At 49.0% G+C, this 26,415-nt stretch overlaps 1 protein-coding gene across 5 annotated transcripts; it reads left to right on the top strand.

Moving 5' to 3' along the window:
- Positions 1-84: 84 nt before the first annotated feature.
- LOC144372787 (uncharacterized) lies at positions 85-18,977 on the top strand. 5 transcript variants are annotated; one of them, XM_078036035.1, is made up of 12 exons: positions 85-1,081; positions 6,400-6,587; positions 8,071-8,264; positions 8,501-8,706; positions 9,779-9,893; positions 11,215-11,330; positions 11,497-11,727; positions 12,802-12,916; positions 15,218-15,315; positions 15,481-15,597; positions 16,570-16,684; positions 18,606-18,977. In XM_078036035.1, exons 1-12 carry the CDS (start codon positions 1,040-1,042, stop codon positions 18,809-18,811), a joined length of 1,743 nt encoding a protein of 580 aa, XP_077892161.1. In that variant the 5' UTR covers positions 85-1,039; the 3' UTR covers positions 18,812-18,977. The 5 variants fall into 5 exon arrangements, 4 of the variants coding, with proteins under 4 accessions (XP_077892161.1, XP_077892165.1, XP_077892160.1 ...); XM_078036039.1 differs by lacking the exon at positions 85-1,081 and adding an exon at positions 2,281-2,507; XM_078036034.1 differs by lacking the exon at positions 85-1,081 and having other exon boundaries at positions 6,266-6,587.
- The last annotated feature ends 7,438 nt before the right edge of the window (positions 18,978-26,415 follow it).

Here is a 26,415-nt window from a genome sequence, read left to right as displayed (position 1 = left end):
AGCTGGAACATATTTTTCATTTGGCCTACCTGTCAGTATTCCCTGAGGTCATCTGTGCAATCTGCTTTGTTACTCCTGCTCCCTCACTGGATTTCATAGAAACCATTGCTATGTATTGATCAGGGACACAAATCCCACAACATTGCGTTCTTTGAATATCCAGAGTCCCACTTTTCACTTTGCCATGCCTGAGATCAGCAGAAATATTTATCAGCAAATGTGAGATTTTCAAAGATCCAATTCTATGTGCTCCTTTCCCAAAGAGCCTTAGGCAGGGATATAGCATACATAAATATTAAGTAAAGGCCATAGTTTTTAAATTGTCATCCATTGAATAGTTGACACATGTCTGAGATACTTTTTATTTTGGAGGAGGTATTATTTAATAGGGAATTCCAACAGCTACGTAATAGTGAAATGAGAAGTCTTGCATCCATTTAATTTTGTTTCTGATGATTTTTATGTGAAAGGATAAGATACTTCCTTGTTTCCTTGCAGATGTTGCCCACTTCTGTGAATGGATGCGGGGTGTCACCTACTACTTGCATATCTGCATGTTGGGCTTGACACTGCTATCGTACTTGGTAGTTGGCAGAAAGTCAATACTGAAGTTAAGTTCTTGTGTTCTAGCAGCAGAGCTGAAGATCCTTGGTGTGCCACCTTCTGCAATCCATGCTGCTTTGTTCATGTTCCTTATTGACTTCCTGATGAGCATCATGGTCTTCTGGTCTTGAGAATGGCCAAGCATTGCACTGTGAATGTGGAAGATGGGCATGTGGAAGGCTCCAGGGAGGAGGGATCATTGATCATGTACTCTAATCCATGTGCCTGTTTAATGACCTGCTTTTTTTTATTTTTGGGTTTTAAGGGAGACACTGCACTCAAACACTTCTGTGCAGCTGGGAATTCAGGCTTCTGCTTCACCTTGAAGTAAGCATTAATGATTCCTTTCCAGAAGACATGAGAAGAGAGAGTGAGCCTCTGATATCATGCAGGTTCCTTGCATTGCCCATGGGCTAGAGGAGAGAAGAGTTGCTTCATGAGATTTGATCCCCTTTTTCCTGAAGAGTTCCACACAGAGGTGAGTCCCCAGCATGTTTAGACACCATTTCAGACCACTTTGTTGACGGAAATGAATCAGAGCCCCTGATGATGTGGATGAGCTAAAGATGGATTTGCTATGAATTTTCTATTTCGTTTCTCAGGGCCTGAGTCAAGCCAGCCTTTGTGCTGTCAGCACATGAGCTGCTGGTCAGATGTGAGGAAGTGGTCTTGCTTTATGAAAAGACCACCCTGATTCAGTGAGCCAGAGGCAATCTGCAGTACCTGTTTTCCTGTAAAGGCAGATTGCTGTGGATGGCCTCTGGCCTCATCATGCAGCCCTGCTCAGAGTAGGGGATTGAGGATCCAGGCAGATCCCTAGTTCCTTTTAACCTTTATTACCATTGGGCCACCCCAGGGTACTTGGACTCTACCTGGTCTTCTGGCCTGGGTCAGGGGATGTGAGGTTTGGAATCCCCCTCTGTGGCAGGATCCCAAGGCCCCCCAGCCTCTTGAGGGCAGGCACAGCCTTCCCTAATTGTGTTAGAGGGGGAGACTTCTCCCACCCATCCTCATCCATGCTCATCACACATTTTGTAGCTTGACACCTGAGGACCTTTATTAAGTAACTTAGTGGTTAGTGGTGATGGTTGCTAAGACTAAATGACTCTTTCAAGGTTACATCACTTGTATGGTAGGGCTAGAGCATGGATCTTCCTAATTGATTTCATGGGACTCTCTCATGGAAACTGTGACTGCCTCCTAAACACACACTCTACATTTGGAGTGTCAAAATTCTTGGCACTGCCTCCTTGGCAAGTGTATCTTGTCTTCTACATGGGAATTTCACAAATATTTTCCTTTGGTTTGTGGAGGTCATGCAGAAGTGATTTTATTTGAAATAGCCCAAACAAGAAATACCAGTTGTCTTTTTCGCACATGGACGTGTGTAGTAAACACCCCTTTCTGTGTGCTTGCATGAGTTGCTCCTTTGAATTTGTTGAAGAATGGTTGGTGGGGGAGCAAGGTAACGAGAGATGGATATCAATGCTTGTCCAGTATTCTGAAGTGAAGAATGTATTGAGGATGTGAAGGCTTTTCTAGCCAGTTCCTATGGCTCACTCAGGGATCAGTCAGAGGATTCTGTCTGGTAGACTCTTTGTAGTAGATGTCAAAGTGGCCTGGTCGTACCCTGTCCAGGACTGAATGCTGAGCTTGAGTGGAAGCTTCTTGTCAGTTCAAGCATTTCCATGAGTCTGTCCTCTGTTCTCTTTGTTTGTTTGTTTGTTTTATTTTTTCAGTTTTCAGTGGACACATCTTTATTTTATTATATGTGGTGCTGAGGATCGAACCCACTGACTCGCGCATGCCAGTCGAACACGTTACCACTTGAGCCACATCCCCAGCCCCCTCTGTTCTCTTTTTTCCCAGCAGTTTCTAACAGGAAAGGAGAACAAACATTGAAAGTACGGTGATTGATTATTTATACCAATGTTATTTGAATCAACTTTGTATAATTCAAAATTAACTTTTTGCTAGTAAAATTTCATATGTTGAGGAAATAATGAAAATATTGGGGTTGGGGGATGAGGATGGGCAAATCAAATATTTTTGAGCACCAAGACCTGTTTTTTTTTTTAACTTAAATAATAAACTGCCAGAGGACCACACCAAGTAGATATTTCCAGAGACAGTGGGAAGGTAGTGGCACATGAGGAAGGGAAGAGCTCTCAGGATGGGAAGAGGGGGCCGCTTCAGGACTCACCGGGCATGGCACGAGGCTACTGGCCATGATACATGCCTGGGCCCACTGAGTGGGGCAGATCCATGCTCTGTGTCCCTCTACACTCCTCTGTAGCCTGTGTTGGCAGCAGATCAGGGAATTGGGGTCAGAAGTGCTCCCAGTAATATAGGCACCAGCCCCCAGAGTGTGTTTCTAGCCCTTTCCCCACCTGGCCTGACTTGGTGCTTGTGTTGATGCAGGGCTGAGACCCTACAGTCATCAGAATGTGTCTGTGGTCCAGATCCATCCTGCATGGCCAACATGCTCAGACCTTCAGCTGGGTCCTAGGCCTGCTACAACCAAACTCTGTCAACTGGGTGGCCAACCACAGAGGAAGGGCCTTCCCTCAAGCTCCAGGGGCTCAACACACTAGGTGTTGGGCGGTCCCACTGCCAAAACACCTCACAGGTTCCTAGGGGACTGTCTCCCCAACTCTCCCAGCCCTTGCCCACTCTCCTATTGCTGCCCACGATCTGTGGTTCCCATATGGGCATCCCGTCCTGGCTCCAACCTCACATAGCTAGTATTCCCCAGTCTTCCTGGTATCTGGGTCCAGACTCTCCTCTTCCTACAAGAATATCAGATATTGTATTTGGTCCCAATTGAGGCTGTGTTCCATCATGTGAGCTCTTAGCTTCATCACTGTGCAAAGACTCTTTTTCCACACAAGTTCGCACGACATTTGGCTGGCTAAGAATTTTCAGGCGACACTTTTGTAATGAGTACACTTTCCTTCCTTCCGATCTCTCCCCAGTGAGCATTCCTCACACCCTTGTCCTAGTTCTTTTATGGCAGTTTCCCTCCTTATGGCTGAGAGGACCTAGTGACACCTGGATTCACACGTTCTCCTTAATCACCAACACACTGCAGAATTCTCCAAAGGGCCATATATGCTCCTGGAAGTTGGTGGTGGAAATAGTTCTCCATCCATTAATCACTACTCACTCACTAATGTCCTTGTGTCCTTGACAAAGGCTCTCCCTTTCCTGGTTTTCCTGAATAGAAATCCTCTTGCATCTTGGATGAATAGGGTTATACATTGTGCAGAGGTTGTTGGTCCACTGAGTATCTTAGAGACTGTTCTTTATGGAGCCTAATGATCCTCATTGGGGAATGAGGCCAGGGTCCTAACTGTGGTTAGTGTGAGGACACCATGGGTTCAGAAGAGGGAAAGAAGGACAAGGGAAACTCAAATGTCCCTTCATGGCCCCTGGAGTTAGAGGACTTACCTCTTTGCACCTGGGATCAGGAGACCTCATTTCCTCGAGGACATGCACACTCAGACGTAAGTCTTGAGTGTGGGTTCCTTTCTGGGGTCCAGGGCTGTTGTTAGCCACCAGGAAAGACAGTGCTCTCCATGCTGAGTGGAGCCATTTTTGCCAGGAAAGGGAGCCCATGGTCACGCCTTGTGCAAAGCATCCCACGCCAGGGGCTCCCATCCCTACATTCCTGTCCTGAAAGGAAGCCACTCAGAGGCAAGGTGGGTCCAACCACCTCCCATGTGTTCACTCAGCACTGTGTTCCGGCATCACCCCAGTTAACAGTCTTGATGGGATTGGACGTGGCTCAGAATGTCACCCTCATGAGCTCTACCCTGCTACAGCTGCAGTTCTGCAGTGGGAGAAACTCAAAACCTCGAAACACATGCACATGAAAGAAAAGAGCAAGAGCCAGAGCCCAAACAGGCCAGGTGTGGCAAAGACAGCTGGAGTGCCTAGGTTGGGACTCAGAATTATGTCAGTGGGGTGACATTGCTGCTGGCACCAGCATGATAACAGAGAGCCAGCCCTGCTCAATTTGGGGAGCAGTGTGTTGGGGAAGGCAGCAGAAATTGAGAGGCAGGATTGAGTTTGGACCTAGGAGGAGGTTGGGTAAAAGGCCAGTGTGGGTTGGAGGGCCTGGGCAGATAGAGAGAGGCCAGGGCACACCCCAAAGCCTGGGGACTGCACTTGATGTCCAGGGTTGTGAAACACTGCCTCCCCTCTTACTCACAACTGAGAGCAAGAGGCATTGATGAGTTCAGTTTGTGTGCAGCTGCATCCAAGGTGGCTTGGCTAGGTACCTCTGTTTCCTTGACTCAGGAGGCTGGGAGTCCAGGCTCCACTGAGTCTCAGCTGGGAGGATCAGAATCTGAGTTTATGCCTGTGTTCCTAGTAGGATCCATGTTGGCTGAGCCTCAGTGTTTTTGTAATGAGAGGATGGGTGACTGTCATGTCTTTATCACAGGACATACTTGCTAAATGGATTTGTTTGCTCTGAGGAGGAAAGAGAGGGGGGAGTGGTGCTGGAGACAGGGATGCAGACAGGGGTCATGGACTTGGCATAACTCGGTCTTGGAGATGATATCCCATCACCTGTACCCACTTCAATTCCCATGAATCAGGAGGCTGAGCCCCCTTGAGGTGAGGGGTGAACCGGTTCTGGGCAGCAGGATGCTGTGGTACCTCGGAGTCTCTGTGAGACCCCAACACTAGACACACTTGGCCCTTTTGAAATCTTAGGAGAAGCTTTGGGAAGTTGTAAGGCAGAGGGGAGCAGCCTCTGCATCTCAGTGCCCTCCAACTTGCCATGGTGTAGAGAGGGAACTGCAGCCAGGATAGGACGGACATTGGCCACGTCCCTGTGTGGGACACAGGCGTGATTGAGTTAGGGTGCGTTATTTTTCTCTCTCCTTCTTCTGATTGCCCCATCTCTACATTTGTGCTTTAGCCACCTGTGAGTCCCATCTCTGGTTTCAGAGAGAATAGAGAGTGTTATGGGCCAATAGACACAATAAACCCTAGAGATTAGATGCTACCTTACTTTCCAGAAAAGATTGGGCACACCATGAGTTGCACAATGATGGGACCAGGGTCCAAAAGCTGCTGAGAGGGAAGGACTGGTTGTGAATGCATTTTTGAAGGCTCCAAGCTGGAACTCTAGTGGTACCAAGCAGGGCAGATGCTGGTGGGGATGTTTGGGTAGTTGTTGGTGAACACATGCGCACCTGAGATGGGAAGGCATGGAGGAGAAATCAGCAGCCCATAGGGCTTTTGAAAGTGGTCTTATGTGAAAAGAGGCTCAGGTATGGGCACAGGAAATGACATCATTGCCTTGACAATGGATCAAACAGAACATGGAACCCTGGTATCCAGGCACCCACTTCACTGACCAAGCCATCCGAGCTCATTTGGTTGGAGAAACTGGAGTGAGAAGGATGTTCCCCTGTCCTTGCAAACAATGCCGAGCCTCAGGCTCCCAGGAATCTCAGGGGGGCCAACTAGCCCTTTTGTGGATACACTGGGTGAGGCTTCATCTTAGACGCCAGATCCTCTGGCGATTGTCGCAGAGGAGCTCAAGAGTAATAGTGAGTAGGACAGGACAGGTGAGCCCAGCAGGCCCTCTAGTCTGATCCCTGATGAATGGCCCAGGACTCCTATTCTGACTGTGTGTGTGTGTGTGTGTGTGTGTGTGTGTGTGTGTGTGTACTGATGGGAACTGTCCCATTGTGCTTTGACTCTAGTGTATTGGCACAAGTCATTTTTCTGTTTGTCACCATTTCCATTTTGAACCCACCATTCTTGGTCCCAACCCAGGGTGAAAATGATCAGAACACGGAGGAGCCCTTCAGCATACAAAGCCTTGAACCTTACAGGCAGGACCAGCTTAGGAATGAGCTCCTGCCTGACATTGGTGGGAGGAACCTACATTTCAGCAGCAACATGGGGTTAATCTCCTGGGATTTCATCCCCACCCAGCACGTGCTGGATCTCTTGTTCCCAAGGTAAGCACCAGACCACCAAGCCCAAGTGTGTAGCCCCCTCATGCCTGGGTCTTGGGGCTGCCATGTACCTCTCAGGGACCCAAAGGTTTGTAATACCTAATGAGATAGAGGACCACACTCATAGTGGAAAGTCAGCCCCGAATGGGACGAGTCCTGGAGGTGCCTGCCACAGCCTTGCAAGGGCAGTGAACTCCCCTCTCAGGGAGAGAAACCATCCTGACTCCAGCTGATCCACAGAGGTCCGTGGAGCAGTCCCCACACACTGGGCACCACAGCTCAATGGTGTGCACTGAGCTCATTCCCAGGTGGACTCAGCGAGGCCAGGTGGTCTTTCTGGTGTGATGTTGGCTTCGTGAAGAACGTAGATCTGTGCCAGAGGCGTCTCAAAACTCGGGCCTTGGGAAAAGCACTTTTGGATTAATAAAGACATGTTAGTTTCCATAGTGGGACAGAGCGTCCTAGCTGGGACATAGCTGGACAGGGGCTTTGGACATGGCAGCTCCCACACCCAGAGATATGTGGGAATCAGCAGTTTGGGCTCATTCACTGATGAACACAGAGAAAGCACCCACTGTGTGAAGACACGTTTTCAGTCATGTTTCATAATCCAGTGAAAAATGAGGTGCAAATGACTGCCATTGTGTCCCTTTTCATGGGGGTCAGGCTAAAACCACAGGTGCCATGAGTACATATCCTACATGTGAATGCATTCCTGACTCCATGAGGCATAACTGCACATTGTCCTCTTCAGTGACTGTGGTGGACCCCTGGACCAACTTCAACATGGAATGGGCTTGGGGTCAAGAGGGTGGGCTCCTGTTTCCACAATAGGGACCTGCAAGGTGATTTGACTTGGGAAGGCTGAGGAAAGACTGCTCTCCCCAATTCTGTTTTCTGCCTGCAGTGTAAGGTGTGGGGCTTCAACAGTAGGAGGGGTAAGGCGGGGAGTTGTAGGTAGTCATGGTCCTCTGGGAGAGCCCCTGGGACAATGGATCCCCCCACACCACACCTCCCTGTCCTCCCCCAGGGCCACAGAGATGTGGTCTGCACTCATGGGAAAAGAGAGGTCCACTGCTACTCAGGGGGACTCAGTGAGAGCTCACAGAGAATGAGGTAGCACTGCAGCCCACGCCAGGGGAGGAGTTGTCTCTTGAGCCCTGAGAAGAGTGGTCAGGAGGACAGACACTCCTGGAAGGTGCATTCCAGGTTGGAGAGCAGGTAGCCAAGAGGAAGAAGAGTGTCAGGCCTGCCAAGAGGAGGGGAGAGCTGGTCAAACCATGGATCTAGCGCTCCTTCGTTGAAGGTTCTTTGCCTGTGGCGACCTGTCCTGTCCCTGCCTGTACAGCCACTGTGACTTGTCTGGGGTGGACTGGTGTCTTCAGAGCCAGGGACGGTTCAGGAGTGTAGGGTCAGAGGTTTGCTCTGGAGGCCGTGGCGAAGGCAAGGCCAGGGTTTTGCTTACTCTACACCTGCCTCCCCACAGTGCCTCACCTTCCTTCCTGGGGACCTGGGTGAACTTCTTCATCGAGGCTTCCCATCAGCCTCCAGGCTCTCTGAGTCTGCAGCTTCTGCTGCCGTATATGTATCTCTTCCTGGAGCACCAAGCACACCACCTCCTGGCCCCAACTGAAGATGGCATATCAAGCCAGGCAGAGCCTGAGAGCCAGGCGGACTATGGTGAGTACCTAAGGGTATATGAGGAAAGGTCCGAATGCTGTCCCACTGCAGGGAGTCTGTATGCCTGGTGTTGTGCTGGAAATTAGGATAAGCCTTTGTCCACTCAGGAAGTGACCCCAGTCTTCAAAGAGGTCCTGTGTGGGCTAAGGGCCTGAGTTCTTCCTGGGAGCAGGGGTATTGTCTGTCTGTGCGAAGGTCAGGGCAAGGCAGTCATGTTGGCATCTTTTCTCCTCTAGCTACAAGCTCAGTTCCTGTCACGGCTCCTAAGCCAACCCCAGAGCCAGAGCCTTCTCCCTGGGAAGGGGCAGAGCTGGAGTCCAGGACATCAGGGGTCTCCACTCGGTACTCCCCACGGCCCCAGTACAACAGGCGGGTGAGAGGCAGGTGCCTCATTCACGTCTACCTGGAAAACGAAAGGACAACACAGTATCAGAGCATCCTGGTGAGTCTTCGAGCAGGGGAGTCTCCTGGGAGCCCACACTGGGGAAGACCGAGTCCACAGCAAACACCTTGGACTAGGCCTGTCTTCTTGAACTGGAGCTTCTGGAAGGTCAGGAAGGAGAGCAGAAAGTGAGGAAGAGAGAGGTGGGAGAGCAGCAGCATGCCAGGTCTGGGTGCGAGTGGACCTGCGTGTTTTGGGGTGTGCAGGTCAGAAGTGCAGGAGTGAGTGCTGGGTTCAGAGGAGGTCAGAGAAATATCGAGGGTGCAGGCCGTCCTCTACTGACCTTGGTATTGAGGAGGAGTATATTGAACCATGGAGGTTGAAGCAGAGGAGTTGGCAGTCATTTTCTTGTGTGTGAGAGGGGATATGTTGCTGGTTGAAGGGAAGGGAGCCATTGTAGAATGATTATGGTGGGTAGGTGTGGGTCACAGACAACTGGGGGCCTTGGAGGGGCCCATTAGTGTTCTAGTTTGCATGTATATGAATAGATATTCAGCGGCTCTCTCTGCAGAATTTTCCTGGGTGTGGAGTATCCATCATGAGACTCTGGTGTCCACCTCCAGGGGAGCCATGTTGAACCACTGCACCTGCTGGGTCCGAACCTCCTGATACCCCAGAAAGCACTGACACTCTCGAGCCCAGCAACTTCCATGCCTATCATTAAAGAGTCCTAGTGTGTGTTGTGCCCTGGCTGTCAGGACCAAAGCACCTAGGGTTTGTGCCTGGTCCACACAAAAATGCAGCTGCATCCCAGACCAGAGCAGGGATATGGAAGTCCACTGGACCATTCCTCCCATATTGATGGGACTAGAGTGTGTCTGTACAAAGCCTTTTGGTCCTTATTCCCTTGTCCCTGTAGGGCATAGCAGGTTGAAGCAAACTTTTGTACCAAGATTGGACTAGAGGCTCATAGGAAGACCCCACATGATCACATGAAGGCCTCAGGTAGCAGGGTATCAAGATGGTGCCCTTGTGTTGAGAGCTCACTTGTCTCTGATTGTCCTTGAGCACTGTCCTCTGGGTAGCTACTCCCAAATTCCCTCTCTGATGAGCTTTCTCCAACCCTGCTCAGGTGACCTGCCAGGACACGACTCCAGTCATCATCCGCAGGGCCTTAGATGCACACTTGCTCCAGCAGGAGGATCCAGAAAACTACGAGCCTCTGCAAATTGTCTCGAACCATCAGAGTAAGTGGAACCATCAGAGGGTAGGGAGCAGTGAGTCACAGTGGGCTCACGATAACTGGGAGCCAAAACACAGTGTACGTTGGCCCAATGCCCAGGAAGAGTATGGTGGGACTTGTGCACAAAACAAAGTGTAATGATGGGGCATAAATCTGCAGGTTCTTCATGTTCCCCAGGGGCTGTGGACTTGCCTATCATGTTTTCTTTCCTTGGCCTGAGGAGGCATTGCAAAGCTATTATCCACGAGGGGCCAAGAAGAGAGGCTTCTTTGTCTTGTGTCAAAGAAGACAGACAACCACAGGGTGCCTACTTTGGCAGCCTTTCCTGACCTAGATGAGTACATAAGAAAAGCAGTTCAATGAAGAATCATTTCTGGCTTCCAATCTTTCTATTCACTGCAAACTGAGTCCATTTAGGACCAGAGGCCATTTCTAGAGAGAAGTGTGTGGTAGAATAGAACCCTCCACAGCTTGTAAACTCTTCTGAGAGAGAGAGAGAGAGAGAGAGAGAGAGAGAGAGAGAGAGAGAGAGAGAGAGAGAAGAGGGGAGAGGGGAGAAGGGAGAGGGGAGAGGGGAGAGGGGAGGAGGAGGAGGAGGAGAAGGAGGAGGAGGAGAAAAATGAAAATAAGTTGAAGGAGGAGACAATGAATAAGAAGGTCAAGATGACTATAAGAAGAAGCATGAGAAGAAGATGAAGAAGAACAAGAACAAGAAGGAGAAACACAAGCCGAACAAGAAGTATAACAATAAATTGATTAAAAATGTGAATGAGAATTATACTCATGAGGAGGAAATGCAGAAGTGGGGAACTCAAGAGAAATATATTGCTCTGGATGGCACAGCCCTGCTGTGGACATCCTCCACCCACACTCAACACACCTCCAAACCATACCCCTCAAATTAGTGTAGCCCTGTATGAGTGGATGAATCCACTGGCAAGGTGGAGGAACCCACCATCAAGTGATTCCCCCAAACCCATGTGATCATTGCTGCAGTGGGGAGAAAACCTTCAACACATGAGTCTTTGGGGACCAATCCAGATACAAAGTCTAGCTGTTTCTCATTGGTGGGTCCAACGTGAACTAAGAGGTTCTGGGGTGCGAGGGGCTATTTCCTTGAAAGGTGTTCCTGTAGTGGACCTCCTGTGCATAGAGGGTCCTCAGGGAGGAATCAGTGGGGAGTCTTTGGTGGAACAGTAGCTGGATTTGGGGGCTCTCAGGTCTGTGTGTGAGACCTGAGCTGGCAGAGGCTCTCAGTTGTGGGGGATGTTGGGTAGTGTATTCCTTGAGTGTCACCTACCACGCCTCTGCCCCTGCCTCTCCAGAGCTGAGGATCCCTGCTGATGGGAAAGTATATTATGCCCTGGATGGAGGAGTGAATTATAACTTTCTTCTTCGGGAAACAGATGCCAGCAAGTCGTTGAAGGTCAAGCCAAAGGAGGTAAACAGCCACCTTCTTCAGTCTTTACTCCTGGTGCCACTCCACATCCTCCAAGGGGACAAGAACCTCAGGTTCTGGATGGATGTTGCAGAACGCCCACAGAGCCAACTTCCAGGCTGGGTGGGGTGCAGTTGCTGGGTTTTGCTGATGTTGTCATCCCCCACAGTTCTTGGAGCCTTCTGTGGCAGTGGCATCCAGGATCCCAGCAGCTGTGAGCAGCAGCTCTACAGTGGCTGCAGGATCATTGCCCCAGGCCACCCAAAGCAATGAGTGGTGCATGAGAAAAGTCACCAGTAGCAGCTCCTCTCTGCTTCACTCCAGCGAGCAGGTGGAAGACAGCCGCTTTGTTCACGTCCTCCTAGAGGGACAGAGCCTGAGGGAGACAAAGCGCATCCTGGTAAGCCCAACAGCAGGGCTGCCTCCTGGGTGTCCACACAATGGAAGGCAGGAGACACAGCCAACCCCGGGGCTGTGGTGGGAAATAGAGAGAGGTCCGTCTTAAGGGCTTGACCTGAGGAGGAAGAGCATCAGCATGCCCAGCTCCAGCAGTGAGTTGGCCTGTGTACTGTGGGTTTTTCAGGCCAGAAGTGCAGAAGGAAGTGCTGTGGACAGATGAAGGCAGAGATATGTCCAGGGTGCAGGCTGCAGTGCCTACAACTTGGTATTCTCAATGAGTGAGGTTGGAGCAGAGGAGGTGGCAGTGACTTGTCACATGTGTAGGAGGGGATGTGTTCCTGGTGGCAGGGAAGAGAACCTCCTTAGCATGACTAGGTGTAGGAATTTGGGGTCGGGATCACCTGGGGGGTCATGCCAAAGCTTTGGAATGTCAGCCTTTGCATGTATGTGAATAGGGAGCTAAAGGGGTTCTTGGCAGAATTTCTATGGATGTGCAGTAGACACGCTAATGCTACAGGTGTCCAGCTGCAGAGGAGACATGTTCAGTGACTGCCAGTGCTGAGTCAAGTACATCATTACAACCAGACTCACACCGAGCTTCCAGAGGCCAGGGCCTATCAAAGCTATCATGAAGCACTCAAGTGCACACTCTTGTATCTGAGTCTGTTTTGTGTAGTGGCATAAAGGACAAAAATTTTCAGTGCATTTGCCTCTTCCACCCACAAAGGCAGCCTGCATCCCAGAGCACACTTTGTGTGCAGATCCCTTGCCCATTGATGCCATCTCAGTGAGATGAGAGTGTGTCTGTGCATAGGCAGTTTGGTCCTTTGACCTGAGTGGAATGTGGCTCCCCAGGGGGAGGGGAGATGGCAGGTACAGGCAGATATTTGTACCAGGATTGTTCTAGTAGCACATTGCAAGAACCCAGGGGGTATATGGAGGCCACACTCAGGTAGCAGGATAGATTGTGCCCTTGTATATGTAGCTGAGATTTCTCCTGAATGTTTGACCACAGTCTTCTGGGTAGCTCCTCTAAAAGCCATTCTCTGATGACATTTGTCCCACCCTGATCCAGGTGACCTGTCAGGAGACGGTGACAAGCCTCATCCACAGGGCCTTGGACCAAAATATGTTGCAGCATGAGGATGTGGACAACTTTGAGCTGCTGAGAATGATGTCTGAGAATGAGAGTAAGTAGGACAATCAGGGGGGAGACATGATCCACAGTGGGCTCAGGATAACTCACAGCCAAGAGAAAGTGGACCTTGGCCCCAAAATACCAAAGTGTGGTGGGCCTGGTGCAGGAAACCAAGTGCAGTGATGGGCGTGTCCAATGTGGAGGGGCTCAATGAGGCCCCAGGGGGCTGCTGGACCTCCCTAAATGTGTTCTCCCCTGGACCTGGTCTGGCAATGCAAAGCTAATATCAATGAGGGCAAGGCAGAGAGAGGCTCAATCCATCATCAGTTTGGTTTATGGCTCACTGATAAGGATGCCTTCAAATGAAGAGGAGGAGAACATGGGTCCTGATTGGATCAGCATTGCTGTGGACGGAAGCAGCACAGGTTCTGATCCATGGCCAGGATATGAGAAGTCCTGCCTACTCAAGAATGTCAGGATTGCAGCAACTGGGAACAGGACTCAGTGAAGAGGAAGTCAAGGCCAGGGGACAGCCTGTTTGGGTTCTTTTGGGAACAATTCCAAGTCCTCTGTGCCTGGGTGCCCATCTACTGAAGATATCAGAATGGCCAGGTTATTATTCCTTCCAGCAACAAAGAAGGGCTCTGAAGAACGTAGGCCACAATGCTGAGCTGTCCACAATGCTAGTGCTCTTTCCTTTTTTGTGAGCCAGACACTCCCAGCCTCCACCATCCCAGCCTGTCCACAGTAGAACCCACCATCTGTCGGGCACGTAAGTGAGTTTTCCCATTTTCACACACCGCCTCATTTGGGTTGGCTCTGTCTCACACATGAGGAAGACTGAGGTGCAAGGAGCTGGGCAAGGGGCAGTGTCTGTGAATCTCAGGGACTTGGGAGGCAGCGCAGGAGGATGGGGATTTCCAAACAGCCTCAGAAACTTAGGGAGACCCTGTACCCAAGTAAAAAGGCCTGGAAATGGTCTCAGTGCTTAGGTGCCTCTGGTTTTATCCCTGGTAAAAAATTAAGTCAATCAATAAGAAATTACCAAACTGAGAATCTACGAAGGTGATTTCAGAAACAGACTTTCAACCCAAGCATCAGTTGAGAGCAAGCTCCAGACCAGGGGAGGTTTGTGTGTAACAGACGTCAAAAGGGAGGACTACCGGGGGCCTGGAACCCACTAGGTGTGATGGCATCTATGCCTTATGGCAGGAAGGTGGCAGTGATGCTGGCCCTCTCCTAGATTTTGGAAACCTTGTTTTCATTGGGGAAGCTTTATGGAGGTGGAATCTATTTTAGCAATCCTGGTCCAGATGAGGTGCTGACTACCACAGGTAGAAGCCTATCCAGAATGTGGTGTCTGTTATCCAGTCTTTCCTGACTGTGACAATGACAAAGAAAGGAAGTCACTTGTCTTTGGTCTTGGTTTCACTCCCGGCCATTGATTGAGAACTGATTTCATCTTGGACTACTGAACAGAGGCTGCATCTGGGCAGAAGAGTGTGATAGATTTGAACTCTTCAGAGGATGCCCCACCATTGCCAGAGAAAGAAGGAGAAGGAGGAGGAGGAGAAAGAGACACTCCCGAGTGGGTAGAGGATCACACGATGAAGATCAGGAGGAAGAAGAAGAAAAAGCAGGAGGTGAAACAAAAGGAAGGGTGGAGGGAGATACACAAGAAGAAGAACAAGAAGGAATCATGTAAGAACAAGAAAAAGACCCAGAAAGAACTACAAGAAGATGCAGGACAGAAAGAAGAGCCAGAAGTAGAATAAGAACCAGAATACAAGTACCAAGCAGACAGCTCATGATGAGAAACAAGGGGAAGGAGAGCGAACCTAGAAAACAATAGAGTTCTCCAGGGCACCACCCTGTTGAAGTCTTCCCATGTCCATGCCCAACACACCTCTGATGGATACCACCTCCCCTCCGCGTATTCATCCATGAATGGATTCATCCAGGGCAAGGGGATGAATTCACCCACCATCCAACGCTTTCCTGAATGCCCATGTGTGAGCATGGCTGCCCTGGGGAGAAAGGCCTAAGCACAGGAGCCTTTGCCAATCCTGATGCACAGCCTAGCAGTGTCCCTTTGGCAGATCCAACCTGCACTGAGAAGTTCTGGGGCCCAAGGTGCTGTTTCCATTGCCAGGTGCTCTTTTGGTTTAGAATCCTGTACATCATCTTCTCCAGGGAAGAATCACTGAGGGAGTCTTTGGTGGCACTGTAGCTGGATAGGAGGGCTCTCAATTCTGGTGCAGGCTCGCCATGGCGGAGACTCTCAGGGGGTGTGGGTGTTTTGTGGTATAATCCTTGAGTGCCACCTAACAATTCTGTCCACTTCACTCTGCAGAAATCAAGGTCCCTGACCACTCACTCATGTATCTGTCCATGAATCTGGGAATAAAATATTTCATCGTGAGGAAACGCCCCGAAGTCAAGGGAAAAGAGGTAAACACCTACCTTATTCAAGCTGTACTTGTACTGCCATTCCACTCCCACCTGGGGAAATAAGAAGCCTCATCACCTAGACATATGTGCTAGGAGCCCATAGAGCCAACCGACAGGCTGGGTGGCTTTCTGTTTCTGGGTTTGCTGATGTTCCATCCCCCACAGTTCTCAGAATCAACCTGCAAGTCCTCCAGGCCGCTTTTCCACAAGCAGGTGGGAGACACCTGCTTAATTCACGTCCACTTAGAAACACAAAGTCCAAAGATGGCCAAGAAGGTCCTGGTAAGCCTGGGAGCAGGGGTGTCCCCTGGTGCTTACACCTGGGTGGGGAGCAGACACTGGTCCAATACCATGGAATACTCATGCCCTCTTGCATTGGAGCTTCTGGAAGATCAGGAGGATAGATGGGAATCAAGAAGGGAGAGGTCAGTGTGAAGGGCTGGAGTTGAGATGAGGGAGAGCAGCAGCTTATCCACCGCCATGTCTGAGGGAATCTGTGTGTCGGAAGGCAGCATGAAGTCCAGAAGGGCAGAGGCGGGTATGGGTGACAGATGAGAACAGGACAGGACCTAGGTTGCAGGTTCCCTTGTATGGGATGTTGACGTCTATGGAGGAGGACAGCAGTGTGAGGTTCTGCATGTTCCTTGAACAAGGAGCTGAGAGGGTCTCTCTGCAGAGTCGATATGGATGTGGAGCAAGCACACTAAATGTCCAGGTAACCCAATGACCACCCTTGCCGGATGAGGTGCCCTCCTACACCCCAGCCAGCACTGAGCCTCTGGAGGCCAGGAGCTCTCGTGACTATCTTTCGTCACTTCTGTGTGTGGTCATGTTTCTGGGTCTGTTTTTGTCCCTGGAATCCAGACCAAAGCCTCTCGGTTTTGTGCCTAGGCCATTCCCAATGCCGCCTGCATCCTCGGGCAGACCTGGGATCTTGGAGGCTATTGTCCCATTCCTCCCAACTTTTGGGATGAGATTGCATCTGTATGCAGGTAGTGGGGTCCTTTCACTTCGAGAGGAGTGCAGCTCCACAAAGAGCAATGGCAGGTCCAGGAAGTCCTATGTACAAGGATTTGGCTAATAACCTATGGGAAGAGCCCGCCCGATGAGCAGGAGGCCAGCTTCAGGTAGTAGGGTCATGGATGTTGCCCTTGTATTTAGAGTGGAGGTGCCTCCAGAATGCCCCTGCCCACTGTCCTTGAGTAGTCACTTCAAGGCCCATTTCCTGAAGGCCTGTCTCCCATGCTGCTCCAGGTGACCTGCCACAATAGGGCTCCTGTCGTCATCCGCAGGGCCCTCGAGCTACACTTGCTTACTCAGGAGAAGCCGGAGGAATATGAGCTGGGCCAAATCATCTCTCACCGTCAGAGTAAGTGGGACAATCAGATGGCAGGGAGCAAGGGTCAGGATGTGGACTCAAGTTAACTCTTAGCACCAAAGAGTAGTCTCTGACCCCCAAGAACACTCCAACAGGGTGTGTTGGGGCTCGTGCACAAAGCCAACTACACTTCTGCTGGTGGAAGGTCTCGAGGTCCAATGGTATACCCCAGTGGATATTGTGGCTCCCCTCCAGGTGCCTCCCCTGGACATGAACAGGCATCTAAAGCTGACATCAGTGAGGAGTGAGGAGGAAAGCCTCTTTCCAGGAGCAGTATGGTTCTGTGGTCTGGGATAGGAGTGGTTTCAGAGGAACATGGGAATGCATGGGCTAAAGAGGGAACTGGCATTTTGTGGATTGAAGCAGTAGGATTGAAAGCCTTCTGTATGATCAGAAAACCACTGCCTGGGCAGAGCATTGCCAGGATTCTAGCAAGCAGTAACAGGATGAAATTGGGAAGAAAACACAGCCTGGGGGACAGCCTGAATCATCTGTGTTTGGGCAAACTCCCTGGTTGTCTGTACCTGAGTCCACCTGCCAAGGAGTGATCACAATAGCCAGGTTATGATCCCAAATTAAAGTCAGAGGAGGGCTTCCTGAGCACGTAGCCACAGAGCTCATCTGATAATAATGCCAGCGCTTTTTCGTTGGTTGATTGGTTGGTTTTTTGTGAGCCAAACACCACAGCAGCCATTATCCCAGCCTATGTATGCTGGAGACCACCATCCCTATGAGTTCTAGGATCAATTTTTTCCTATATTAACCTACTGTTAGGTTAGTAGAATCTATGGAAGAGGAAGTCTGTCTGGGGCCTTGGTAGCCTTAGAAATTCATAGCAGAGATCCCCACATCCAACCCAGAAGGGATGGAGAACAGGCTCTAGGTTAGAGGAGGGCGACAGGAAACAGGTGTTCAGAGGAAGGAGAAGCTGGCTATTCAATTCCCCCACCCAGGGTCATGGCACCACTGGGCCATACACCATGTTGGAGGGAAGCATTCCCTTTGCTGGTCTTTGGAACCATTGTTCTCAATAGGGCAGCATTTGGAATGTGGCCTCCATTCTCTGAGGCTGGTTCACATGGAGGTGGGCTCCACCAACACAGAAGCATGGCTCTAATGTGGTATCTGTGCTGGGTAGCCTGTCCTCACTGTGGCCATACTTGAGGAAAATAACTCAGAAGAGGAATCCTAGGCCTTTTTCTCCGGGTTTCATAGCTTTCTCTTTGGTTGTGCACTGAGGCTGTCCATAAAGCTCTAGTGTGTGGCAGTGGAGAGCGCCTCAGCCCTTGCCACAAAGGCATAGAGTGGGAGAGAGGGAACGAGGCTGGCAGAGAGGGAGAGAGAGAAATATGGAGAGGAGAAGGAGGACCTCTACATGGAGAATGAGGATTCAGTGGAGCCAATAGGAACAAGGTATTTTTTCCCAGGGCACAACCCTGTTTAGGTCTTCCTCCAACCATGCTCAACCTTTCTTCCAGTCCCTCCCACCTCCCAGTAGAGTATTCATCTTGAATAAGAATTTCATGTTGACATCAGAGCACTCACCATCCAATGCTTCCCTCCAAACCCACCTGTGAAGATGGCTCATGTGGGGTCTGAATCTTCGGCACAGGAGCCTTTTGTGGGAGATTTCAGATGTAAATCTAGTGGTGTGCTTTGGCAGATGCAAGAGGACCTGAGATGTTCTGGAGTCCAAAGCCTTTGGTAGGAACAGACATTAGGTCTGTGGAAGTGCTCTGCCTAGTTCTTCCTCAGGGAGGACTGTGGAGGTGGTCTTTGTTGGTATTGGTGCTGAATTGGAGAGCTCCCAGGTGTGTGGCTCTGGCCTTTTCTGGCACAGGCTCTCAGATGTTGGGGTGTCCTAGGGAGCACCTCCTGAGCCACCTTATTTTGTACACCCCTCTCTCCCCAGAGCTGAGGATTCCAGCGCAGGCCAACGTATTTTATGCAAAGAACCCTCACACAGAATCCAACTTTGTGCTGAGGAAAAGGAGCCTCTCCCAAAAGAATGATGAGTGGATCCAGCCTCAACCTCCCTCTCATCCTACAAAGAAGGCTGCAGCCCTCCTGAGGATGCTTGCAAAACCATTCTGCTGCTGTGTGCCTGGGCAGGGCTGAGGCAGCCCAGGAATATTTACATTGATTACTATTTGCTTCAAAGTTTGAATCTATAGTTTGCCATTGTCCTTGACCTTGTTTAGTAACACAGTTGTTAATCTATCCTGTATTTGTTGTTTCCATTAATATATTATTATTTTAAAATATATATGTTTTTGTTACCTGATCTACAGTGATGATTTGAGTATACTAAATGTAGCAGTGATTCCTAAAGGACACATCCAAACCAACAGGAAGGAATGTTTCCTTGTATCAGCAAGAAGTTTGTTTTTTAGGAGTTTGGCAGATGGCATTATCTGAATCAGTTTTCCAATGGGGGCAATGAAGTATCGGCTATCATGGTACAAACAGAAACAAAGACACAAAAACACACACTAGAGAACACACACACACAAACACTAGAGCACACACACACACACACACACTAGAGCACACACACACACACACACACACACACACACACACACACTAGAGCACACACACACACAATGAGAGATAGATAAACTGTTGGAGTTGGTCTCTTCTGAAATACTTTGGAGACATGGTTCTGATTTCTCCCATTTTGGAGTATTTTCAATTGCATAAGGTGTCCTGCAAATGAATCCCATGTCTGAAGAAGACATGCATGTGTACTTCCCATGCCACTTTCCACATAACCAGAAGGTCATGTCATGTAATATTTTTCATGGAGCTGTGTTTTGACTGTGAACCATCCCTTGAGGTCAGCTGTGGAATTTTCCACTGGTAGCATCACAATGGGGATCCACTCTTTGGATTTGGGGATATTTCTGATTTTTTTTGATTCAGATTGGAAAGATATATATATATATCTTTCCAATATATATATCTTTTGATCAAAATTTGATTTCTTTCCAATATATATATCTTTTGATCAAAATTTGATTTTTGATCAAAAATCATATATATATATATATGATTTTTGATCAAAATTGTGCATTTGATGATAATGAATGCCATGCATCTAGGAATCTGTAGACTCTAGACAATGAATGAATGTCTACTGTTGCCTGGACTATTCTGCAAAATCCTGTAGCATTTGATCTTGTGTGAGGGCTTCATAGGGCTTGCAAAAAGTCCAGGTCAGATGGTCCTGCATGAAGTTTAGCTCCTAGTGGTCTCCTCCACAGCATAAATGCCAAGGAGAAACCCACTTCTACACAGAAGATGGGAAGCTACCTTATGAAGGTGATCGTAGGTGTTGGACCCTCTTGCTAGGACTCTTTTTCTATTGGGCCAGAACTGTGCTCTGGATGTGCTTGCTGAGAAGAGCTTGGAATTTCCTGACTGAAGCAGTTCATGCAAGCTGCTTCCACTTGCAGGAACAAAGTGTGTTCTTGTTGAGCACTTTGGGCTGTCCCTGGTTGAACTAGAGTGTCAGAAGCACTTGTAATGATTGACATTCATGGTTTCACATTGAAGCCTCTGTGCCATCTGTCAACCACTGATGGCTGCAAGTGGGGCCCTGACTTTCAATGAGTTTTCTGAAAAAGTAGGAGTTTTGAAGAACTGATCTTCTCAGCATTCCCCTTGCCTCCCCAAGTTGGGTGATGTCAATTATACAGACTTCCTTGGGAGCACACATTTTATATTGGGCTGGAATTGGACTCTGGATGTGATTGCTGAAAATAGCTGGGGAATGGGAGAAAGAAAGCTGTTTGCTGCAAGAAATTTCAATTTGCTTTGTTGATTAACTTTGTTGTAAGTGAGCACATGCTATTTGTTTTCTGTGTGACCTAGAAGATATCAAAAGTGCTTCTTACAGGTGACAGGCATGCTTTCACATTGAATCCTCTGTGCCATTGATCAAAAACAGTTCACTCATGTGGGTACCTGCACTTCAAGTGAATGTTGTAAACAAGTGTGACAAATAGATGTCAGTGAGACTTTGGAGAACTGATCTTCTCAGCTGGTCCTCTTTTTCCCTGCAAGTTGATGATGCTAGATTCAAGAGAACTCTTTCTGGCACCCTTCATGTTTCATGCCTGAACTGTGCTCTGAAAGTTCTTGAGGAGAACAGCTTAGAAGTGCAGAAGTGAAGCTGTTTGTGGAAGCAGCTTCAAGTGGCACAAGCTAACTTGTTCTCAGTAAGCACATGGGGATTTTTTCCCTGGTTGAAGCAGTGTGAATGAGAACGGCTTCTCAGAGCTGATAGGCATATTTGCATTTGGCAAACTTTGCCATCTGTCACCCAGAGTTCCTTGCATGAAACCTGCATTTCCAGTGTTTTCAGAAAAGTCTGATGAGTGAGTTTCCATGGAATTTTGTAGAATTGTTCTTTTCAGCAGTCCTCATTGCCTTCTCAAAATTGGTGACCCTGGTGCAAGGACTCTCTTGTCAGCCCACATTGTATTTTGGGCCTGACCTCGGCTCTGAATGTACTTGCTGTACTTCCCATCTTTCCTCTCTCTGGTTCACTCCTCAGATCCCATCCTCCTTTCAATAGGGCCTCTTCCAGGAAGCCTGCCCATGTGCCTCCCACTTGAATTAAACTTCTCCAGTGCACTTGTTTTCAAAGCAGGGACTCCAAGGACAGAGGGCTCTCCATTCTGCACACTGAAATTTCGCAGCAGGGAGGACTCCTCCATGCTTGGATGGCAGGGCTGTGATCACCTGGAAGGTGGAAATAGGAGGCTTCCAGGGGTCTGGTGGTGTTCGTAGCCAGGGTACTGGTGACTGCAGTGCTTTTAATCTATGGGCCTCAAGGAGCCTTATGCTGCAGGTTTGTGTACTTCTGCATGTGTATGCACACAGTTCTTCATGTGGGAGAAAAAGCAATGTCTCCAAAGTTTGCTTTATATTATACTCAACTGGTAATTTACAAACCCCAGTGTCCCATCTTAGCCCAGAGCCATTCCATCAGCCCAGGGCCAGTGGGTGGTCCAGCGGTCAGTACTATGTACAGCTCCCAGGTGGCTCCAGTGTGCAGCTGAATTTGAGAGCCAATGTACCGTAGGATTTTCCCTTGAGGTTAGAATTCACTGACTTCCTCTTATGTCATTTCACTGGTTCAGGATATTCCTCGTCTCATGAACTATTCTGTAAAATCTTCAAGTTAGCCATCTCTGGTCATTTCTTCCCTCTGATGGCACCTGGTTCAACAGCTTGTTGTTGGGTGGGGTCGGTCATGGGAAGTCCTGGGTCACAGAGAGGGACAGGAAGACCATAATGTGGAATGGTGGTGTAGAGAGTAAGGGTGGGGCCAGAGCCCACACTGTGGTTAGGGTAGGGAAGGGATCTGAAGAGACTACCTTGAAAGTGAGTTCTGGCTGTGTTAACCAGAATCAGGGCCTGGAATTGGAAGCCATGACAGGGCTTCTGACTAGACAAAGACACATCCTTCTGGGTTGAGTTGGAGGTCCATCCAGGCAAAGGAAAAGAGAGAGGATGCAGGAGAGGTGGAGGGTCTAGATTACAGAGGAGCTCCATCATCATATCATAGAGTGTGAATTTGTTTCTTCCAGTTGTTGGTAAATGCTAATTCATTCACGTGTTACATTCACATCCACCTCGTCCATTGGAAAGGCCGCTCAACCACCACAGGCAGTGATATCTTGGTGGATGTGTGCATTCTAAAATGAGGTGAAGTTGGCGCCAATAGAGTGTGTGGGCACTCAGGCATTGGCAAGCTTGCTATGGAGAGTGAATCCTCTAAATGTTATTGGGCTGCTTTTGAAAGCTCGTGTGGTTTGGCTAGACGTAGAATGCTTCCACACAATTTAGCATGGTGTATATTTTAGAGAGCATGATCACTGAGGGGCAGGTTGCTGGTGTGAAGCCATGAGCATTAACATCTATCAAGTTTCTCACCTGGAGTTGGCTACCTACAACTGGTGACAGTGTTTTGCTACTGCTGAGCAATACTGAACAAGTCTCTGGGCCAGTAATTTATTGCTGAACTACATCACCAACAAAAAGACACTGAGTGTAGGTGAGGACCAGAAGAGCCCAGGAACCACCTGACAGCAGCCCTGAAGTCCTGAGCTCTGGTACATCATATGCCAACTCAACTGGGTATCAACCTTGTCTTCCTGGGCTCATTAGAACTGTGTGCTTCAACTTTCAGAAGCAAATGCAGAATGATAGAATCTTCTCTGAGGACACTTTTCTAAGTCTTGTTTGCAGCACATCTTCTAAGTCTTATTTGCAGCATGTCTTCACTGGAATGAGTAGTCATTTGACATTCTGTTGTACTTAAAATTTCATGAGATTCTACCCTACTTGGTAGGTTCTGTGAAAGTGACTCGGCCTGAATGCATTTTACGTGCCAAAATATGGCTTGTCTTTTCTCCTAAACCTATCAGGGCAGTCAGAGCAGCCAAGGAGTACTATAAATTCAGGCATAAAATGGCCAGATAGACTGGGATCACTGTACATCTTTCTAGAATCTTCTTTCATGCTCTGGCTTCCCTGAGGTAAAGTGTGGAGACTCTGTGATCCAGATTTGTTAGCAAGTAGTTTTCTTGGGAGGTTATGCTAGAAAACTCCAGGTGGGAACAGGAAGTGATTAGGAACTACCAGTTGTTGTCACTAAGTGACTAAGCACAGTCTTGCTAAGGAGTGCTGGGTGTCCATGTAGATCATGCTGCTAATAGAAGCCCTCTTACAGGGTGAGAGAGCTGGGAGTTCTCCACCCCCTCCTGCCAGCCATGACGGGAAGCTGCTGCTGGCCTTCACTGTAGGCAAATGGGCTATGGTGCTGGGGGCTGGAGGTCAGCTGGGGTGTGAAGAAATGGCATAGTGCTGGACAATGTCATCCAGCTTTGAATCCCCAGACTGGGATCTTTAGCAGGGCAAGGACAGAGACTGTACTCAATGCAGCGTCTACTTCTCAGCATAGTGCCAGGCACACAGCAGACCTTCATCAATACCCTTAGAATGCGCTGGCTCGCCCCAGCCCTGCTCCAGGCCTCTCTCAGCTGGGCTCTCTGCTGGTCCTGTCTTTTCTAGTGTATTCAGCTCTTGCTTCTTCGTATTTTGCTTTCCTGAATTGTGTTCTCTTTCTCCACACTCCTGTGGTCACTCTTTCTCCACACTCCTGTGGTCACTCTTTCTTCACACTCCTGTGGTCCCAAATGGCTGTCTGATGGGGCTGTGGCAGAGAGATCTCATTACTACCAGAGATGGAGTTTTTAAACCAAATAAGACACGTGCTCTGCTACTAAGGATGGTCTTCAGCATAACGTGAGGTAGAAGGTTTGAAATTAGGATTGTCCTCCCAATCTTAAGGCATGTAATCCCTGTGTGCAGACCAGGAAGTGCCCTGGGAAGAAAGGCAGGTATGGGTTTGGAATCAGAGACCAGCATGAGAAGAACACTTTCACTGCTTACTGGACAATGATTTTGGGGATGTTCTGTAACCTCTTGGGGCCTCAGTGTTTCCATATCTGAAATGGGGATAGTTGTATGACTGACTTCAGGAGGTGGGTAGAGAGAATCCTAGAAGTAGAAGAAGAAAACCCACAGCATCTGTGAAGCACCCCGCCCCCATCTTTAGTCTTTCCATGATTTTCTAAGCATGTGTTGATTGGCTGTTGGTTATAGCATGCCTGTAGATCTACCTGAGGTCCGGTCTAATCCACATGGACGGAGAAGCTCACTTTTGCCCAGTTGCCACATTTGCAAGGACACCTTCTAATAGAATTGGATCTAGGAAGCTGGGGTCCCTTTGCAGAACATACAGGATCCACAGCAAAATTCAAGCCCTGAGACAGAGAGCTTCTGCTGTTGTCCTTATGTCCTCATGGGCACTGCAATGCCTTTCTCCACCGATGTTCATTGAGAGCCTGGTCCAGGCCAGGCCAGGGCTCCCTGCTGAGGATGTGGCAGAGAATGAAGCACATGCCAGGCTGGTTTGTAGGGGACTCAAAAATCGGGGGGAAGACAGGCCAGTGATGGTGAAGACAAGACCAGTTAGTTGACTTGTCTGAAGGTCTTGGAGCCAAGCACTCTTCTAAGCACCTTATCATAAAAGCTTCCTCATCCCTCAATAGTTGCAGGAGGAACAGTGCTTTGGTTGTCTGCTGACACGAGTAGGAGACTGCGGCGAGGTCCCTTGATCACTCCCGGGTGGTCCTGGAGTCAAGATCAGCCCTGCCCCAGGTAACCGCTCCCGGCCGACGATCTGTGTCCTGAAGAAAAAGCCGCTACACACGAGATGCCTTTTCGAATGCTCGGTTTATTCACGCCAGGTTCATCACATCACAGGAGGCAAAGGAACAGAGGCTGGCGGGACTCAGTTCGCTCAATGTTGACCCACCGACATAGTGGGTCTGAACTGGCCAAAGAGCTCAGCCTTCCTGGCCTTTAAATACTATAGTTGTTTACAACACTTCAAACCAAAAACTTGTTTATTTTATAACTTCTATTTCTTATCCTATCTTAACAGATTGTGTCTATATTGCATCACATCTTGCTTACATCTTGCTTATCTAAATTCTCACCTTTGTTTGTACTAAAATACATCAAAATATGTTCACCTTATATCCTTATCTATTTCACACACTTTTCTAGCTTAGGCACCTTTCTTCATCCAAACATGTTTACTTCAAACTCTCCTGTCATTTGTTTATTTCAAATTCTCCTGTCATCCCCATTTTCCATAGGTGACAACTGAGGCACTGAAAGATCAGGTCACTTGGCCAAGGTCATGGAGACAGCACAGGGGGAAGTGTTGGCTGCAAACCCTCCCAGGTGGCTCCAGCTTTGGGCTCTTTATCACCCACAGCCTGTAATCTCTTGGTCATGCTGTGGCCACTGTGACTTCTCTGTCACCAAATAGTGATTCACTGCAGGGCCTTTCCCGAGTCCTCTTCCACCTCAGAGTGCCTGTGTCTCACAGAGAGTTAACCAGTTTCCTGGGCCCCACTGGAGTTCCTGGTTTTGCCAGTCTGGGGTGGGGTCTGAGAATGTGTGTTTGTAACAAGGTCTCAGGTGGCCCTGAAGCTGATGGGTCTCAACAGAGGTGACTTTCCCCCTCCCCTCGGGTCATTTGACAATGCCTGGAGACCTTTTGTGTTATCACAAGTCAGGGGTGCTGGTGCACAACTCAGGTAGAGGCCATGGGTGCTGCTGAATGTCTACACTGCACGGGGAAGACCTCTACAGACTAAGAAGGATCTGGCCTGATGGGCCAAGGGCGCCAAGGTGAGGAACCCAGTGTGGAGTACAAGCACATGAACTTGGGTGTGTGCAGTTACAGCCTCGGGGCTTCTTTCAAAGTGTCTTCTGTCAGTGCAAAACTCCAGCACCTCTTAGTGGCAGTGTTTCTCACAGGCTCTGAGCAGGGATGCTGGTGCTGCTGACCAAGCAACTCCACTTTGAGTAGCCAAAGTGAAGTGGAGTTCTTAGGACACCATGAAGTTCTCAGAAACACAAAGTGGACATCTTCTGTGTTAGATCAGAAGAAAAGAAACTCTGAGTTGTAATAATCCCCTTTCAACTCACCTAGTTGCAAGTTTGCCCCTAAAGCAGCGCTGAGACAGCGGGGCCAGGTGGGGGACAGAGCTCCACTCCTCTCCTAGCCGCAGGCAGAGGCCTGCTGAAAATGAGGAGGGAGCAGAGGTGGGTGAGAACTGCCTTGCTTC

The sequence above is a fragment of the Ictidomys tridecemlineatus genome, unplaced genomic scaffold (genome assembly GCF_052094955.1).
Source record: "Ictidomys tridecemlineatus isolate mIctTri1 unplaced genomic scaffold, mIctTri1.hap1 Scaffold_1626, whole genome shotgun sequence".
In the NCBI taxonomy this organism is placed as follows: Eukaryota; Metazoa; Chordata; class Mammalia; order Rodentia; family Sciuridae; genus Ictidomys; species Ictidomys tridecemlineatus.
The sequence above is the reverse complement of the archived record's forward strand: the minus strand, read 5'-3'. Positions and strand labels throughout refer to the sequence as shown.

What these genes read in the sequence shown, in the direction of transcription:
- LOC144372787 (XM_078036034.1), top strand. Translation starts at nt 6,295, where the DNA reads ATGGGAACTGTCCCATTGTGCTTTGACTCTAGTGTATTGGCACAAGTC. An exon ending in TGAGAGCCAGGCGGACTATG is followed by an intron (nt 8,265 to 8,500) that starts GTGAGTACCTAA and finishes TTTCTCCTCTAG; the next exon opens with CTACAAGCTCAGTTCCTGTC. An exon ending in GGGAGACAAAGCGCATCCTG is followed by an intron (nt 11,728 to 12,801) that starts GTAAGCCCAACA and finishes ACCCTGATCCAG; the next exon opens with GTGACCTGTCAGGAGACGGT.